Source organism: Gavialis gangeticus, unplaced genomic scaffold (genome assembly GCF_001723915.1).
Source record: "Gavialis gangeticus isolate Ggan-Ray unplaced genomic scaffold, GavGan_comp1, whole genome shotgun sequence".
NCBI classification, from domain to species: domain Eukaryota; kingdom Metazoa; phylum Chordata; order Crocodylia; family Gavialidae; genus Gavialis; species Gavialis gangeticus.
The window spans coordinates 29,742,345-29,760,337 of record NW_017729022.1 but is presented as its reverse complement, the minus strand read 5'-3'; the positions used below and the strand labels follow the sequence as shown (position 1 = coordinate 29,760,337).

General features: G+C 40.5%; 1 protein-coding gene across 1 annotated transcript in view; it reads right to left on the bottom strand.

Annotated features, from left to right (window-relative positions):
• The window catches only part of TRHDE (thyrotropin releasing hormone degrading enzyme), a gene marked incomplete at its 5' end in the record, with an annotated part of 416,585 nt that overhangs the window by 134,649 nt on the left and 263,943 nt on the right, over nucleotides 1-17,993 (bottom strand). Inside the window, one exon of the mRNA XM_019515785.1 lies at nucleotides 15,238-15,303. Coding sequence (XP_019371330.1) covers nucleotides 15,238-15,303 — 66 coding nt within the window. The remainder of the gene's footprint in view (nucleotides 1-15,237; nucleotides 15,304-17,993) is intronic.

Genomic DNA, 17,993 nt, shown 5'->3' with positions numbered 1-17,993 from the left:
CTGAAGTAAGAGAAGTAAGAAAAGTAAGAGAAGTTGATTTCAGGATAGAAGTTGATTTCAAGACAAGGTAGGACTCTTGTTTTATCAACAATGGCAGTAAAATACAAATAATATTGGTCAACTGGAACTTTTCAACAATTTTACTGTGATTACCACAAAAGTCAGCTTTAATCTGACAGTTTTATTTGTTTATCTTTTAAAAGTGCCCATTCATGAATAACTAAGATACTGATTCAGGCAAGAATACATAAGTGTCAGGCAGAATTTAAACACTGTCTACGGGGCACGCATGTACCTCAGCTGTACCCATCCAGTGCTCACTTCAGCTGCTGCTTTGTCTTCCCTTCAGTGTAGCTCCTCAGCTGGTGTAAACAGTCAGTCAATGGAGCTGCTACAACAATGTACACCAGCTCAGGATCCAGCCCTTTGTTTTTAAAAGGGATGTTTATATCTTTCACACATACAGCCGTGACATAATGCTTGCAATAATGAGCAATCAGAAAACATCCACTGTCATCATGTCGTATCTGCAATTAAATCATTATCTTCAAACAACAAGCTATAACTACTAATCAAGAAGAGTGATACTGGAACCTCACATGGAAATAAATCTTAATTCTCTCTAGAGCCAACATTGTTGTATAAACCAAAATAATTACAGTATTTTACCTTTCCCTTTTTTCAGAGTAATTCATAATCCTCCAATAAGTTATGAAAACAACCAGATCTGTAATGTTGACATTTCTGATGTAATGTGGGTCAATAGGAGATTTAACATTGATTTTAGTGGGAATGGGATAAAGCCAATTTCAAGCACTTTTTAATATCCTATACAGAGGGTTTAAAGTGCAAAATACACTTTACAAGATGTGAACTTTCCACAGAACAGGCCACTGTTGAAATTTACGTAAAACAGAAGATAACAAGAGATAGAAAGATAGACCAAGAAAGGATTGCAACTAAAATAAGGGGACTATAGTTGGTTCTCTATGCAAGCTCCCTGTTGATAAAGAAAAGGGACACAATTCCAAAAGTTTGCAGCAATATAAATCAGGAGTAACTCAGCTGAAGTCACTGCAGTTTTACTATTGTAATTCTAACATGAGAAAACTTGTCACATTAAGACTTTTATATATTGCAAAATATGGGATTATATAATCTGTGAAGCCATCTGAACTATGATTCAATTTGATGTAAATGTGGGGAGTTAAAACCACAGACCCGAACCTTGTTCTTAAGAAGGTTCCTAGTATCATTTACCATACTTTTAAACACATCTGTGTGACAAGCAATTCTTACCAGAAGACCAAAATAGCTGCAGTATATAGCGAAAGTCCCTTCTCCCCTATTAACCACTAATGTATAAAGGAGGAAGGAATAGAAGCCTTTTGAAATATGGCAAATGAAATTGCACTGTGGTGGCAAAAAATGTGCATTAGAAATCTAAAGGGAACTGTTAGCAGAATGGTGGAGTTATTTTACCATCACAGTCTGATGGTACTGATGTTTAGCACTGCTGTAGAGTGAGACACCTGCTAGTACATTAAGCTTTGCTTTAAGAAAAACTGCATTTGATGTATTATTTGGCAGTAATGCTAAACTGCTGAACTAAGAACAAGCTTTAGAGAAATAAAGTATTCCTTAAAATAGAACTGCATATATTTTACTGGATTTGTGCATTAGTTTTAGATCTCATTTGTTCGGTTTTGTTTAGTAAACTGAGACCTTACTCAATGAATATATTTTAAATCTACAAAAAGTGAAGGGCCCCTTTCCAGAGGAATCTGAATGGCACTTATTAATTGTGACAGTACTGACTGATTGCACTTCTGCATTAACCAGTGCTGGGGATTACTAGCAATGTAAACAGTTGCTTACTGTGCCTTTTCTATACTATTTTTTTTTTTTGCAGAAACCTAAGTACCTGGAATTGGAAAGAAATTCCACAGCAATGCAGGTTAAAATGAGGATGTCAAGAGAAATCACCGGAAGTAATCCATTAAGAACATGATTTGTGCGTCATCGCTGTACCTAGATGATAGCATCCTCTGCATAATATCTACAGAAAAATTAATAGATGGACAGAGCACCAACTGTAAAGCTCCAACCCTGCTTATCAGCTTTTGCAGCGACTTTCTGACCCGTTAAATATTTCTTCTCAGTGCTGAAGGCTCTCAGGCAAAACAATAAGGTGATTAAAACTGCACACAGTATTGCAAAATACAGCTCAAGTTTTTCAATAATATGGTCCTTGTTTATTTGATATGTCTATCTGTGCATATCTAATTTTGTCTGCTTTTTGTTTCAACTGGGAAGCACCCTATAACTTTCTACCTGTCAACATTCCCAGATGTTTTAGGACCCATGGTTACGTAGCAAATAACCAATATTGATATACTTCCCTCTTCAAGTCTGATATGTAAATCCAAGCAGTGTGACTATCCATCAACAAATTCTGCCCAATTTGTTCAAAATATAACTAGCTGTAGGTTACCAGTGGTTATCACTAAAAAGCCAGGACCCAATAGAAGGCAGATCAGGATGACCATTTAATTTGTATTCTAGGTACGAAGGGAATGACAGCATCTTAGACAAAATGTTTTGTAACAGGTGGGAAATGAAGGCAGCAACTGAATTTCCAGTTAGTTAGGGAATCTAATGAGGCCTTGCTTTATCGATTTTTTAAAAAATTTTTCTGTTAGTGTAAAGGAAAGTAGAGTTATGTATTTTAGTTTTGAATATGTATTCACCAGCAACACAAAAGGTAATCCTAAGATTTTTGTCCTGGCGACATTCCTACTGACTTCTAAAAAAGATAAACAAGAGGTTCATTTGTACCAGGACAGAAGGAATAGACATGAGGGAATGAGGCTGCTACTAAACTCCCATCATGAAAACAATATGATTTTATTTGGAAAGAATACATGCAGTCTGAATCATATTTTAAGACAGCCACTGAGCCAATTGATGTTATCTAAGGATTCATACCTATTCTGAATACAACTGCAGGAGAAAAGAGTAATGATGAGTTTCACATGCAACAGGAGAATAAAACTTACTGAAAGCATGTCAAAAAGCTATATATGTATTATACAAAAGATCATTGATTCAGAGATAGTCATAAAGAGTAATAATGTCCTGGGGAAACAAATCTAACTCAGCAACCTTATTCTTTTTTCTTTTGAAAATGCACCTTAGCATTGAGCAAACAAAGTAATAGCTTATAGCGGCTGGAAAACTTTCCAGCCAGTATAATCACTACCCGTTAAGCAGTATGATCCAGATTATAATAACCAAAGGGATTTTGGCTCATATCCATAAAGAAATCAAGATTGTGTATGTATTTTGTGTTGCTTTCAGGAAAATGCACAGTGCTGAAAACAGAAACTAGAAAGCAACCCACACTACCCTTCCTAAGTACCATTATTGCTTGGCTACAGAATTATATTCCCTCCTGCCTGCTCACTGTTGGACCCATGAATCATGCCTTTCTGGCTGTACAGTGGCCCAACTTTACCAGGAGAGCAGCTGGAGAGCACCCAAATCTTCACCCTAGCCTACAGTGTGATACTTGGGACACGCTGGTTCTGAAGAAATTATACACAGGAGCTAGGGAACTGACTACTCTCCCTGGTTTTCCTTCAGCAAGCCCACTGGCAGCTGGGCAGGCTCCCTGGGTTGCTTAGTCCTCCAACCACCCAATTAGCAGGCTCCCCAGGCTCCTAGAGTTGCTCCCCTCCTTAGCAGTCTGCTTGACAGGCTGCCAGACTTCCCACTTGAGGGCCTGCTGGGCTCCCCAGCACCCTTGCAGATTGTCAAGCTGCCCAACTTCTGCAGGCTGCTGTTGGGCTTCCTAGCTCCTCAGGGAACCAGGCAACCAGTTCTCCTGCCTGCCTAGCTAGTTGGTTCCCTGGCTAGTCAACTTCCTGGGCTGGAATTTTTGGACAAATGTGCATCTTACAGGAAATGTCCCATTTTGGAATTCTCCATCAATCTTAGAGAGAAAAGATTTTACATATGTGACATTTCTGCATAATTGAGTAGGACAGTACCTGCCCAGCACTCAATTCTGTGGGCTTCTAGGCAAGTCCCTTCAAACAAACTTTACACAGGTGGTCGCTAAGTGTACATTTCATATTTGGCAGGTACCTACCTTGAGACCCAGGTGTCTAGTTTGCATTCACAACTCCAGGTGAATCAATCAGAGCTGTACTTCAACTATATGAAGTACACAACTTTAGGCATTCTAAAAAATTCAAGTCCTAGGCATCTCAAATCATGCACACAAAATTACTAATACTTTTGACCTTCATCTTTTTGGCCCACATTCAAAGATGTTTAGATGCTCAATTCCCACTGATTTATTTATAGCAACGTTAATAGTATGATCCTTGTTTTTTTGGCTTTCCAGCTTGATACCCCAGTTTCTATAAGGCTTGATATGAATGAGATCTGCATATGACAGCAACAGAAATTATGATTTGAACATATAAAGTGCTACATAATGCTCACAGAATTAAGTGCTATCTGTCTCTAACTGGGCACCCAAAATCAGTGGAAATCTGGACTTAAAACTATATAGAGCCTCAGTTCCCATTCTGTAAAATAGGAATAATACCCACAGGTTGTGCAAATTAATTATTGTGTATAGAGAACTCGGACACTTTAGTTATGAGCACTCTGGAGGGGGTCCAGGGAAATAAACAATTATATTTTCAAAGAACTGTTGGAATAATGTTGAGTAAATAAAACATGGGGATATACTTTGAACAATGCAGATAAAATATATGAATAGCTGCTCATTCAATAAGCATAGCCCATCCTAGGCACTGAGTAAGGAAGGGGTCTTTGGAAGACAATAGCAGGGGACCATGCAATTATAGAGTGTACTACACAAGGTGGCCAAATTAAGCTTGTACTGACCTACTTTTGGCATTCTCTGACTTTTGAGTGTTTGCCTTTTGAGACGTAATATAGCTTAGGGTGTGCATGCGTGTGTGTGTGTGTAAGACATGCCCCCCCACTCTCAGAGTCATTCACTAGTCTTTGGGTCAGGCACATGGAATGCTGACTAGTACATATTTTGCAGGAAAAAAAAGGATTAAGACACATTATCCAAGTCATTCAAAGCAAAATACTTTATGTACTAATTTTGAAAGGAAAAAAAAAACATTGCCCTTTTAAGAAAATCTTCAAAGCTGAATTAGTTTACCCACTATCAAGAGGGAGAAGCAGTGGGCAATTAGAAATGCCAAAGGACTGGAGAAGCTAATAAACGCTGCATTGCTGTTTTTTGCTCTTCCCACATAAGCTATATATGATGGAACAGAACTGGAGGGTTTCAGAAGCCCTGCATTTAATACAAACAGGGTGCTCTGGGGACAGGTGTCAGTCAAGAGTGTAAGAGTTTTAAAACACAAAGGGATCAATACTAGCTAGGTTAGAGCAGGTCACAGCTTGCAGGGATATATATGGATATATAAGAAAGTAGACCCCTTCTCTTGAATGCCGCACCCCCTTCTGTTGAAGTTTTAAAGGCTAGGGACAGAAGTTACACATAAACTGGTTTAAGTCATCAGAAACCTGTCACAGAACAGAAGTTTAGTGCAAATAAACCAGTTTCAAAATGGCTGAAGCTAGTTTAAGATAAACCTGGTTGAATGTAGTATCAGACTTAATTGATTTGGGTCACCATTTTATGAAACTTCTGTCCCAGACCCCTTCCTGGTTCAAGTTAAATCACAGTCCCACAGCATGCTTTCCAGCCCTGCTCCAGCTGCCTGCTCCAGCAGAGAAGGTTTAGGTGTGGGGAGGCAGGAACTACCCCCCCCAGGCAAACCCTGGCTGGGGTCTGGGGCCAGGGAGGGTGGTTAAACTTTCCTTTCCCTGAGTACAGAGCTGCTCTGCTCTGCCCTGCTAAAAAACTTACTGCTGGCTGTAACCGTGGACTACAAATTTCAGAGGAATGTGGAAACAGAAAGAAGTAGTGATGGGCAACCCTGCAGAGTCCTTCTGCTGTAATTCTGGATTGCAAATCCCAGAGACCTCAGGGGCAGCAGGAAGAGGAATCAAACACACAGTCCATAGTGTCTACATGCCAGAGAGCAATGCTCTATGACCCCCGGTCTAAGCCACTGCAGGTATGTGCCTACATTTCCTGAATAAAAGCGAATGTCTGTCCAGTTGCTTCCCAGTTTAATCTTTGCAGCTGAGACTAACCTGCAAAGACTGAATCAATTTAGCATCAGGCTTTTTGACTGTCTGTACATAGCCAAAAAGGTTGCATCCCTGGTGCTCTGGAGTAAATTGGTAAAGGGACACGAGATGAATTTCAGTCATGATTATACTCAATGCACCTGCCAGAAGAGTTCAGACAAAATAGGATGCACATCAACATTGAATAAAAGAGGTATAGTAAATTATATCCTCCTGGGGCAAGAAAGTAGCTGTGTCACAATTCCTTGTCTGTGCTACTGGCACAGCTACTCATTACCCCATACACAAGACACTGAGAAAAAGCTAAATTCTAGCCCTTAATGTGCCTAATTAATAAAACAGTACAGTAAAATCTACCAAGAAGTGAGGTAGTGGAATGCAGACCTAGCAAAGATGGCAGTAGCAGCTGGCTAATTATCATAAATTACAAATAAATAGAAAATAGGTGCATAAGATAAACAGGGTGTATTCAGTCTTAAGTTATGCAATATGTAATGGATAGCATTTGATCACGTAGACAGGGAAAGGTAATATTGATGCTTCTAGAGTCTTAGGCTAAGTACAGACGTTCAAAAACCCCAAGACAGAATAGATCAAATCTACATGGGTTTCTCTAAGCTGCATAGGTTGGATTGGGAACAAATAGAACATATGTTTATCCTTCACTGGTGGGAAGCAGAGAGATGCTTGCACTGACCGAGGCCAGAAGGCGAGAGCACTCCCACACACCTCCCAACATGCCAGAGATTGCCAAGAGCAGCGAAGCACAGCAGAGCAGGGGCCATCCCTGACTGGCTGTCAGGCACATGCCCCCAATCCCCTGCTGGCACCTGTGGTTTCCAGAACGTGGTCACATAGTCTTCCAGAGGGTGATTGCCATCGCACACCTGGCAGCCTAGCAAGCAGCAGCACAATGGGGGGCTCTCCACAGATGGAAGGATTGGGCCCCGCAACAGAGGGGGGATGAAAACAGAGGCTTTGGCTCTGTCAGACAGGGAGGCTGTGTCACTCAGCTGGCCAGCAGGGCTGAGCTCTGCCTCCCACTCCACAAGCTGCCTTTAAGTGGCGAGGCAGAGGGGAACAGAGCCTGCAGCCCTGGCCTCCCCCAAACCAGAGTCTGCACAGCTGAGAGGGGGTGGGGGACCTGTGTGGCAAGGGATTCCTCCCACCACTACCCCTGCCTGGCCTGGCAGGGCTGCGCAGCAGAGCAGGGGAAGCAGGGGGTAAAGCCCCTGCTGTACAGGCCCCGCCTCCAGCTATGTAGACCCCAGATCTGGGGTGGGCCTTGGAGATGGGCAGGAGGCTCCGTTCCCCCATCATACCCCCCACTGTCTCATTTGGCAGACAGGTGCAGGCAGGCTGCAGGGCTGGGGAGCAGAAGCTTTGCTGCCACAGATCTTTGACAGCCCGGGCATGTTGCTGGCCCAGGACTCAGCCAGAGCAGATGAGTGGAGGCCAAGGCTAAATCCTCTGCCCTGTGTGGCAGAAGACCACCTCTGTTTCTCCCCAAAAACTCTGCTCTGTGACAATTTGGTTAGGATGGGTCCAACAGAAGATACATACCTTCTCCTATCTCTTTAGGTAACCTGAGCTGGATACATTCCTGAGGGAAAGGGGAAATCTGCTCCCTCTGCCTACATGACTGACATCACATACCTGGGTGAGGGGTTTGGGCTCCCTGGGGAGTAAGGAACTGCCAGTCTGCCCAACAACTAGTGATGCATTTCAAATTGGTTGGCTGACAGCCAACAGGTGCTGGCTTCCATTGGACCAGGTAAATGAAGTCATAAGGTCTATATAAGTTAAGGACTGCCCAGGAGGAGGGGCAGCAGCCATGAGGAAGACTCAGAGAGACAGAAGAGCTGGACCATTTGAAACTTGCTCTCTCTCTCAAAACTCATGATCAAGGAACTGCCTGCCTCCAGAGGGACTCTCCACCTGCCTCTGGATGATACTCGTGAAGTCTACCTGAAATCTAACTAGATATATAGCTTGCAGGAACTCGGATACGCAATCAAAGGCTACCCAGCCATCCCAGTTTGCTCTATGAGATTTCTCTGATATTGCTCTACCCTGTACCCTATTCCAACCCTACCCCCTGTAACCAATAAAGTTCTCCTTTGTACCTAGCATGGGAGACTTATTGGGAATGGGTCTACATTATGCCTTGGGGTCCCCTTGGTTCAGCTGACTAAGCGAGACCACTACTTGTGCTTCCAACTGAGGGAAGCATCCCAAGTTCTTGAAGTGAATCAAGTACTCTCGAGGGCTATCAAGCCTGCGTTTCCCAGGGGGCACAGAGCCAGAATCAAGCCCATCCCTGGGTGGTGGCAGTTTTACCCCCAGGCTAGCGGGCATGCTCCAGGAAGGGGGTCAGCCAGACATGAGACGCCCCCAGGGAGGCACTTGGAGCCTGGAAGGTGGTCGTGTGCAGTGAGGTGGGTGGCTCAATGCAGGAGCCCCCCCTACTGTCCCGCCACACCCTGTGAGGAGGGTTAGTGGGGACCTGGATTCTAGACAGCGCATGTGGTTTTATTTAAGACGATGAGTTTAGTGGTATGTCTCACTAGTAAACTTATCTTCCTTTGTTCTTTTGTTTCTTTAGGCCTGGAGGCATGGGATACCAGAGGAAAGTAACCTAAGTTGAATCAGGAGGGGATCAGGAGCAGAAGTTTGATAGACTAGTCTCACCTAAACTGATTAAATCTGATATTGCTTTGATCTAGGTCTATCTTAGATTGGGATCCACCATTTTTAAATTGGTCTGCATGCACTGAACTTCTTTTCTCTTAAAGGTTTAAACCAGTTTCCAATCACTTACAGTGGTTTATATGTACAAGTTTCCCTCCATTTATGCGATACATGAGTTCCCGGAGTATGGCTTATGAACTGAATTTGCATAAAGTGAATCCACTTTACAATGTAACAAATAGGGATAGGTTTCCATGGTGGTGAGGGAGGGAGTGAGGCTGGGACTAGGGAAGGGGAGGGGGGAGGGGTGCCACTCCCAGGGCTGCACAAAGCAGCAAAGCACAAGGAACAGAGTGGCACTCACCCCAGCCACGGCTGCAGTGGCCCCAGGTGCAGCCAACTCCAGCTGCCTGTAGCAGCTGGGTTGCACTGTGCCCCAGTGCAGACAGCTGGTGTCAACTGCTCCCGGGGCCATTCCAGTATGGGAAGGGATGAGTGGGGACCAGCAGAGCCCTGGGGGGGTTGTGGCACGGTGTAGTCCAGCTGCTACAGGCAGCTGGTGTCGACTTCTCCTGAGGCCAGGGTAAGTGCCACGCCCCATGCCACCCAGGGCTCTGCTTGTCCGCACTCACCCCAGCCCGTGCTAGAGCATTCCCAGGAGCAGCTGACACCAGCTGCCTGCATCAGGGCACAGAGCAGCCTAGGAGCAGAGATGAGTGTGGACAAGCAGAGCCCCAGGAAGGGCAGGGCATGGCACTCACCACACAGCCAGGGCACAGCAGGGACAGGGGGAATACAGTGTAGACCAGCAGCTACAGGCAGCTGGCTCTGGCCACTCCCAGGGCCGCTGCAGCCAAGGCTGGGGTGAGTGGGGCCATGGCCCTCTCCCCTCCCCCCACAGACTTACCTGCTTGGGCAAGGGGGGCATCTATGTTGATTGCATAAAAGTGAATTTACTTTGCATATAATGAATTAGGTGTCTAAATATGCTCATCGCATAAAAGCGAATTCGCATATAAAGAACCCACATAAATCGAGGGAAACCTGTAATGCCTGTACCTAGTCTTAGATCAAAAAATTAAACAAGTTAGATAATTGCAAGTAGGTGAAGTAGGCTGCAACCTATGCAAGCTTATGTCTCTCTGAATGAGTTAATCTTTAAGATGCTACCCTACCCTGCCTTCTGCCTAACTTCAGACTAACATGGCTAAATACTTCAATAGCAGGTAGAATATCTGTTTGTTTGATATTTTAAGAAGTCTTTTATAGCATGTCATGTGTCAGACTGCTGCACAATTTAAGAGCTGTAGGAATTCAGAGTGGAATATAGGAATGTATAAAAAGGTAATTATAAAACAGTGAACACTAAGTAGTACAGATGAAAGGAGCTCAGTCCAACTAGGAGGTTTTATGTTAGTGGAAAATGGCTGGAAGCCTAGCACTGCTGTTTTTAAGTTTGCAGTCCCCATTTCCCCAAATCACTCTTGTGAAAGGTTGACCTATCAGTTTCAATACAGTGACCACTCAGCAGCACTGGGACATTAAAGGTATATTGAAAGAACTGTATGAAAGGTCTTCTCCCAGATGTACAGTGCACATCTTAACGTACAAAAGTTGTTAATTTATCACAGAGACAGAAGTTCCTACAGTAACTAATTCAAACTGCTGATGATGCACTAAATCAGAGTGAGTGATGAACACAAATACAGCAGCAAGCGAACTTCAAAAAGATACAGATCTATATGATCAATGAGCAGCTATGCAGCAAATGAAATGTAATGTTTACAAACATATAGTAATATACATTGGGCTACAAAATAATCAAACCAAGTATAAGAAAAATGTAAATGAACAAGGGCCAGAGGGCCCCATGAGAAAGCTGGAGATAACAGTGGATTCCTTTTTTAAATATACCTGAACACTGAACCTCAAAATCATCGTGTGTACTCTATACTTAATATGAAGAGTCACTGATAACTGATAAGCCTTGGTATTCTAGCTTATAGCAACAAAACTTTTTTAAGACATGTAATATTACAGTGACAGCAGCCCATGCAAGATAATCTATTCCAGATGGAACAGATGAAAATCTCCCCCAAATGTAAAATTATATCACATATTAACTTCCTGTATAATGAGAACAACTCAAGGTCTCCTACTCTTACTCCTACTCAATACTTCAGAAAGAATCAGAGGAAGTGCTGATGACCAAATCTTTTACATTCTCATATCCATACAACTGATTAGTGCCCTTTCATGAAAAAAGGCATCGACAAAGATATCCACATACTTTAGGGAGGTTGCTACTGGTTAGCATTTAACCTGCACAGCCTATATTTGGACCCAACTCCTTCATGCACCATGAAAGAACAGACAATATTAGGGTATCTTTGGAAAAGGAGCTCCTGATAGAACCTCTCTTACTAATGTAAGAACAACATTTCTCTAGCTATGACCTTTCTCGCGAAACACTCAAAAGTGGGGTTCTTTAAGGAGTGTGTAAAAAAGGGGCTCCTAAGAATTTCCAAAGAGACAAAGAACACTCCATTACAAATAAGAAAGCAGATTAAATGATAAGTAATAGCTGTAGTTTTCTAGCATGACAGAATTTCACAAATGTGGGTATTTATAGATTGTAATCTCAGTTATTCATCACATCCAATATAAATTTGTTCTTTCTTTTCTTTTGTATACAGTGTGCTATAATGTGAAACACTCAAAGTTAAGTCTCTATTATTAAAACTTGTGCTGCAAATACCACTAGTTCCAAGACAGCATATATTTTTGAGACTTCACAAAACAATATCTTTCTTTTTGCAGATGCCTGATGCACTTTGGTCATGGAGGTCCAATGTTAAAATCCAACAGTCTTTCACAAATGTATTTCCAGAAACAGGCAAATTACTCTCGATAAATAGGAACCTGTTCAAACACACATATGAAGCAAAACCTTATGATTCTATTGTAATTCCACCTGCTCCCAATCTTCTCAGAAATGATTTGCTGAATAGCAGTGTTCCTGGGGGCCCTATATTGTCATTTGCTTTCGCTTACATTTATTGTTTACATACATCTAACAAAGAGCCCCATTCCCCTTTCTTTATAGTCATCTCTTTTCTTATTCAGTTTAACAAAACTAATTGTTTTCTTAGATAAATAAAGGACTTCTTTGGAAAAAGTCTACTTCAGATATTTTGTGGGAAAAATACTTATCTGGCAATAATATGGACTTATAATAGACAAAGAAAAATGGTTAAAAGAAGATTTATCCCTTGACTGTATTGCCTCCCCCTCTCTTTGTCTTGACAGCTTGTCGTCATTCTTGTAACATCTCTTAACTAAAGATCTAATGCTGCCATTCTTACTTGCATTCAGTAGTACCTTGATTTCATTGCCTCTACCTGCAGAGTAAAGGGATCTGCACAACACCATACTTTATATAATATGATAAGAAAATTATGAAAATAATATATTAAATATACTGGATGCAACTGAAAAGTAAACCGGTAACATGTAACGCTTGGAACACTTCGATTTAGCAATGTTGTGAAAAAAGCTAAAATACAGAAGAGGGATTATCAGACAGTGTTTTATCAGAGTAATAATTTGTTTAAGGAACTATATAAATAGGAGCCATAAAATTTTGATTTCTGCCACTATTTTGAGAAAGGGCATGTGGTTAAAACTTAGAATTCATGTTAAAATTTCATTGAAAAGAACATGGGCCTAAATCTCAAGTAGCAGTACTGAGACTACAGAGCCTAAAGTGATGCATGTTGTAGGGAATAATTTGAGGGTTATACTTTCCTCCATGTAGCTGGAACTAGAGCCAATCTTTTAACTGTACAACAATAAGAGAATAGTTCTTGCTGTATCTGTGAACTACAAAGACACCAATCATTCACTTGCATTTCTAGCTTTGTAACTTTCAGAATATGAACATCAACATGAACAACAACACAAAAAATTCAGAGGCCTGCTGCATCCTGGAACACCTCCTGTTTTAGACACAGGAAATAGAGGAATTCTGTTTGAATTCAAAACTGAATTCATTAGTTCATACTTTGACTTTACTTGTACACCTGCTCCTTACAATTATTTTACTCATTGCATTTTAATGTCCATCAGAAAAGAAAATTTTCATAATGTTCAAGGCCTCAATTTTGAAGGCTCAATGCAACTGCACCCCTATTCCCCTGTTCTCACAAGCCCTGATAAGCAAACATCTCTTCCACTTCAGCATATTCGCACACAAACAAAAGGTGTATATTTCCTTCTGGACTCTAGACAGCACATGTGATTTTATAAAACGATGAGTTTAGGATTATTTTTCACCAGTAAACTTATGTTCCTTTGTTCTCTTGTTTCTTTAGGCCCAGAGGCTTTCCAGACTATCATTAGCAAACAACACAGTTTTTATTTATAACAAGATTGGTGAGGAACAGAAGAATGAGGAAGCTACTTGATGGTTGGTTACAGTTGTAACCAGGGTTTTGTTACAACTTCGTAATAATTATGATATTCTAATCACCACATAAGCTTTTACAAAACATCAGGCTTTGGCTTGAATTTATTTGACTTAGTAACATACTGAAATAATTCATTACTGCTTTCAAAATATTTTAGGAAAGAATCCAATTATACAATTTTTGAGAGAGAATGGTATCTGTGCAAAAACAAAGCAAACCAAACACCAAAAGATGTATACAAGAATACATTTTTCTGAAAGAAATAAGACGTGGAAATTTATTTATACTCTTCACCACTACTGCTTTGCTTTTTTTATCATGGATGCTGCAGGTACATTTTTACTATATAATTCTAGTATTTAATTAGGTTTGATGTAAGAAAGTTTGAGAGGAAATCATATTCTTTGTGGGGAAACCTTTAAATGTCAATAGTATAACACTACATTTTTCTATGAACAGATCTGAATGGGAGAAGGTTTCTAGGTAAAATCCTGGGACCATTAAGCCAGTGGCAAAAGACCCATTGTCTGAAACTGGTTCAGGATTTCATCTTGTATACATGTTGGTTTGTTCAGGGAAATGTTCCAGGTGAAGAACAATTATCTGTGTTAGAAGATAAGCCCAAATGACCTGGTTTGATATTACACCTAAGGAAAGCAGCTTATAGGCTCCAGTGAACCAGTAATCTTCCAACCTTGATTGCACCAAGTCCTACAAACTTTCCAGAAAAGCTACAATTCCTCTAGAGATTCCTTTCGCTGCCTATAACATTAAATACACCTTTATATGACATAACTAGAGTATTTATATAATTTTTGTTTTATATTTTATCTTTAAATCCATTTTGCTTGGAGGTAAAATTACTGTGTTAAAATATGACCTGATCCCAGATGTAGTTTATTTAAATTTCAAAATGAAAAGCTTACTAAGAACAGATAAGATTGATTGCTCTTTCCATCTTAGCATAATTGTATTTCAGGTGAACATCAATTTACTTTAAAGGACACTTCTAAGTAGCAGACTGAATCATACATAATTCATCAATCACAGCTGCCTGTAACATGATTTACTCAAACAGATTTCAATAGAATAAAGGGATTGCATTGTTGGTTTGTTTTTTTTTCTTTCTATTTGTTTAAAGTAGTTTACAAAACATTCATTTGCCCTGCATTATTGTTTAAGAGAGTCCATCCTTGACAGTCAGCACTGTGAATTTCTCTCTTTACACAGAAATATTACTTTTTTAAAATGTCTTTTAAAAAGACAAAATGAGTTTTCAGAACAACATTAAGCAAAGAGCACTCCATGTTCAGCAAAGGTAAAAATAAAGCTCAAGGGTTTTGATGTGTTGTGGGGGGTGAGGGAAAAGAAAGGAAAACATTTATCTGAAAAAAAATATAATTAGCCTCACAGCTGCACATGGTCTAGTGGGATTAATATCATTCATTTTTATTTTTATATCGAAATTTAAATGTAATGGAAGCAAAGTTACTTTTTTCTTGGCAAGTTCTTTCAAAGAAGGCCTTGCACAGGTTTTTGAACATCTGAAAATTACTTCTATTTGGTGATGTACACTAAATGGAAGTAAACTGTGTGGCAGTTAAAGTGCAATCATTTGACACACTAAGAATTGTACATGCAGCTTTCATTTACTGGAATGATGATTTTTGTGTTATACAACTTAGCATTTTCTATTAAATTCAGCTTCAGGGACATGCTGTTGTCTTAACATTTGAGATCTGCTGCCTCAACATTTGAGATATTTAAAAAGAGTAACTGGCAGAAATACATGCAAATTAAAAAAAGGAAGAAATAATCTGGAACAGATGCATGTGAAAAAAACAGGTATCTTTCTACTTACTTGTAAGCCCATCTGAAACACCGAGTGACCCATAAAATTAGCCAACATTCGAATTAAAGCTGCACCCTATGGGAAACAATGCAGAAAAAGGAGTAATTCTTTTTTCCCTGATCAAAGTTATGCAGAAATAAGAATCTGAAATATGACATTTCATCCAATATTATCCAAACGTATAATAATAATAATAACAACAACATCTTTCTTCAGCTAATTAGCTATTTTGTTAATAATGATAATGATAAAAAGTAGGTGATTAATAATATATTTAGGTTGATTTGAAAGAAAAAGGAAAACAAATATCATGTAAGTGCCAAACAGATGAAAAAGTGCTTTGGAATGAGACTGGTATTAGTCACTCACATACATGGTTACCTCCTATAAAGCACACCATTATTACCACAGCTGAAGCACAGAAATGTCAATATACATTCTGTGGTCAGTTATATCTATGCAATCCTGTGTAGTCCACAGTTACCTAGCTTTAAGTGAAGGCAAAATTTGAGTCTATGTGCTTTGTGGGGTCACTAATAATATAATGCTGATTATTAGTATTAGTTTATTAATTATGGTATTAACTGTAATATCGAAAACTAGGGTGATGAAGCTAAGCTCCTTTGTAAAGAGTTTTGAAAAATACAGATAATAAAAAGTTCTATGTAAGAGCTAGGAATTATGATTACTACTAAAAGTATTACTAATACCTCTTAATGTTTCTCACATCAACACATAATCACATTATTCCTTCACCTACTGAAACTTATTACCTTGTATTTCTTTTTATGCTGTGTGTGCATGTGTGAGTGAGATCCAGGGGAAATGTTTGTGTATTTTCACTCTCTGCTTTCAAGTTCTAAAATAGGCCACAGTTACTAAATATTTTTCTCCTACACTGGTATTTTATTTTCAGCAGAAATACCTTTCAGATCTTCTTTGATTGATGTAGTTATAATATCTCACTTTGCAGTTCAATTTCAGCAGAACTGAATTTCAGGCCTTCCAATCTCATTACTCAAATACTGTATGTAATCATGATCACTATACCCCAAAAATGAGCCTGCTGACTTGGAGACAACTCAAATATGATACCACATTTCAGCAATTTCAATTACAAAGGAAGACTCAAGAGGCTGGGCTAATTCCCAAACAAAGAGAGAAATAGTTCATGTACCTGAAGTTTTAAGGCTAGAAGGACTATTATGATCATCCAATCAGACCTCTGGCACAATTCAGATCACAGAATTAAACATTTCAAATTTGTATCCATCCCATACCTTCACTTTAAACTACATAATATCTTGTAGAAAGTTTCCTGTGATAGAGACTCCACCACAAACTATTTCAGTTATATCTTGCCTTTCTTATTGAAAATCTGCGTGTTATTTTCACTGGCTCTTGCTATGACTTTTTCAGCTAGACCAGCAGTTCCTAATCTATAGTATGGGTACCACCAGTGATAAGCAGAGAACCTGTCAGTGGTATCCATTAACAGAATTATTATAATTACTTTATATGACAAAAATGTGCTGGTGGTACTTAAGGTTGAACTGAAAAAATTGCTGTTGGTACTTAAAGTTGTATCATTTTAAATTTGTGGTGCGCAATTTGTCAGAGTTTGGGAACCGCTGAGCTAGACTATCCATATTCAGCTAGACTATCCAGCTGTCAAGAATCATAAATCCTTCCACCAAGTAGGGACTTGTAGACTGTGATTAAGTCATCTTTAACCTTATCTTGGATAAATGAAATAGAATTTATTAAATCTATCACTATAAGGTAGAAGGCAGGGTGGCACCTTAAGGCTCATCCACACATGCAGGCATGTGTGCTTGCAGCAGCTCAAATAGAAGCAACACAAATTTGACCCGGGGATTTTTGCCTCAGCACACGTACCCGGACGTGCACTTCAGTGTGGGGCAAGTTGCGTCACTTGAGGCAAGATAACCCCGCCCAGCTCCTCTCCGATCTACAGCCAGAGGTGCTGGCCCCAGCAATATAAAAAACTGCCCTGGCGAGCAGCTCAGGGCTACTTGCCCTCAGGAGCTTCTGAGGCCCAGCCAGTTGGTATCTCTGGGGACACTACCCATTGTGCCAGCTGTACCGCTGAAGCAGCCCTGACCTGGAGTGGCCCATGTGGCAGAACACCCTCCCTGTCTGTCTCCAAAACACTGCTACCTGACAATTTGGTTACCATGGTCACTCCTCTGCCCCATCTCTTCATGTGACCCTAAGTTGTAACCTGAGCTGGATACATTCCTGAGGGGGGGGGTGGCCTGCTCCCTCTGCCTACGTGACTGGCATCACATACCTGGGTGAGGGGCTTGGGCTCCCTATTGTTCTGAGCAATGCCAGTCTATCCAGCAACCAGTGATGCATTTCAAATTGGTTGGCTGACAGCCAACAGTTGCTGGCCTCCATTGGACCAGGTAAATGAGGTCATAAGTTAAGGACTGCCCAGGAGGAGGGGCAGCAGCCATGAGGAAGACTCAGAGAGAGAGAGAAGACCTGGACCATCTGAAACTTGCTCTCTCTCTCAAAACTCATGACCAATGAACTGCCTGCCTCGAGACGGAATCTCCACTTGCCTCTGGGTGATACTCGTGAGTAAGCTACCTGACAACTAACTAGATATATAGCTTGCAGTAAGTCAGATGCGTGATCAAAAGCTACCCAGCCACCCTATTTGCTCTATGGGATTTCTCTGATATTGCTCTACCCTGTACCCTGTTCCAAACCTATTCCTTGTAACTAATAAATTT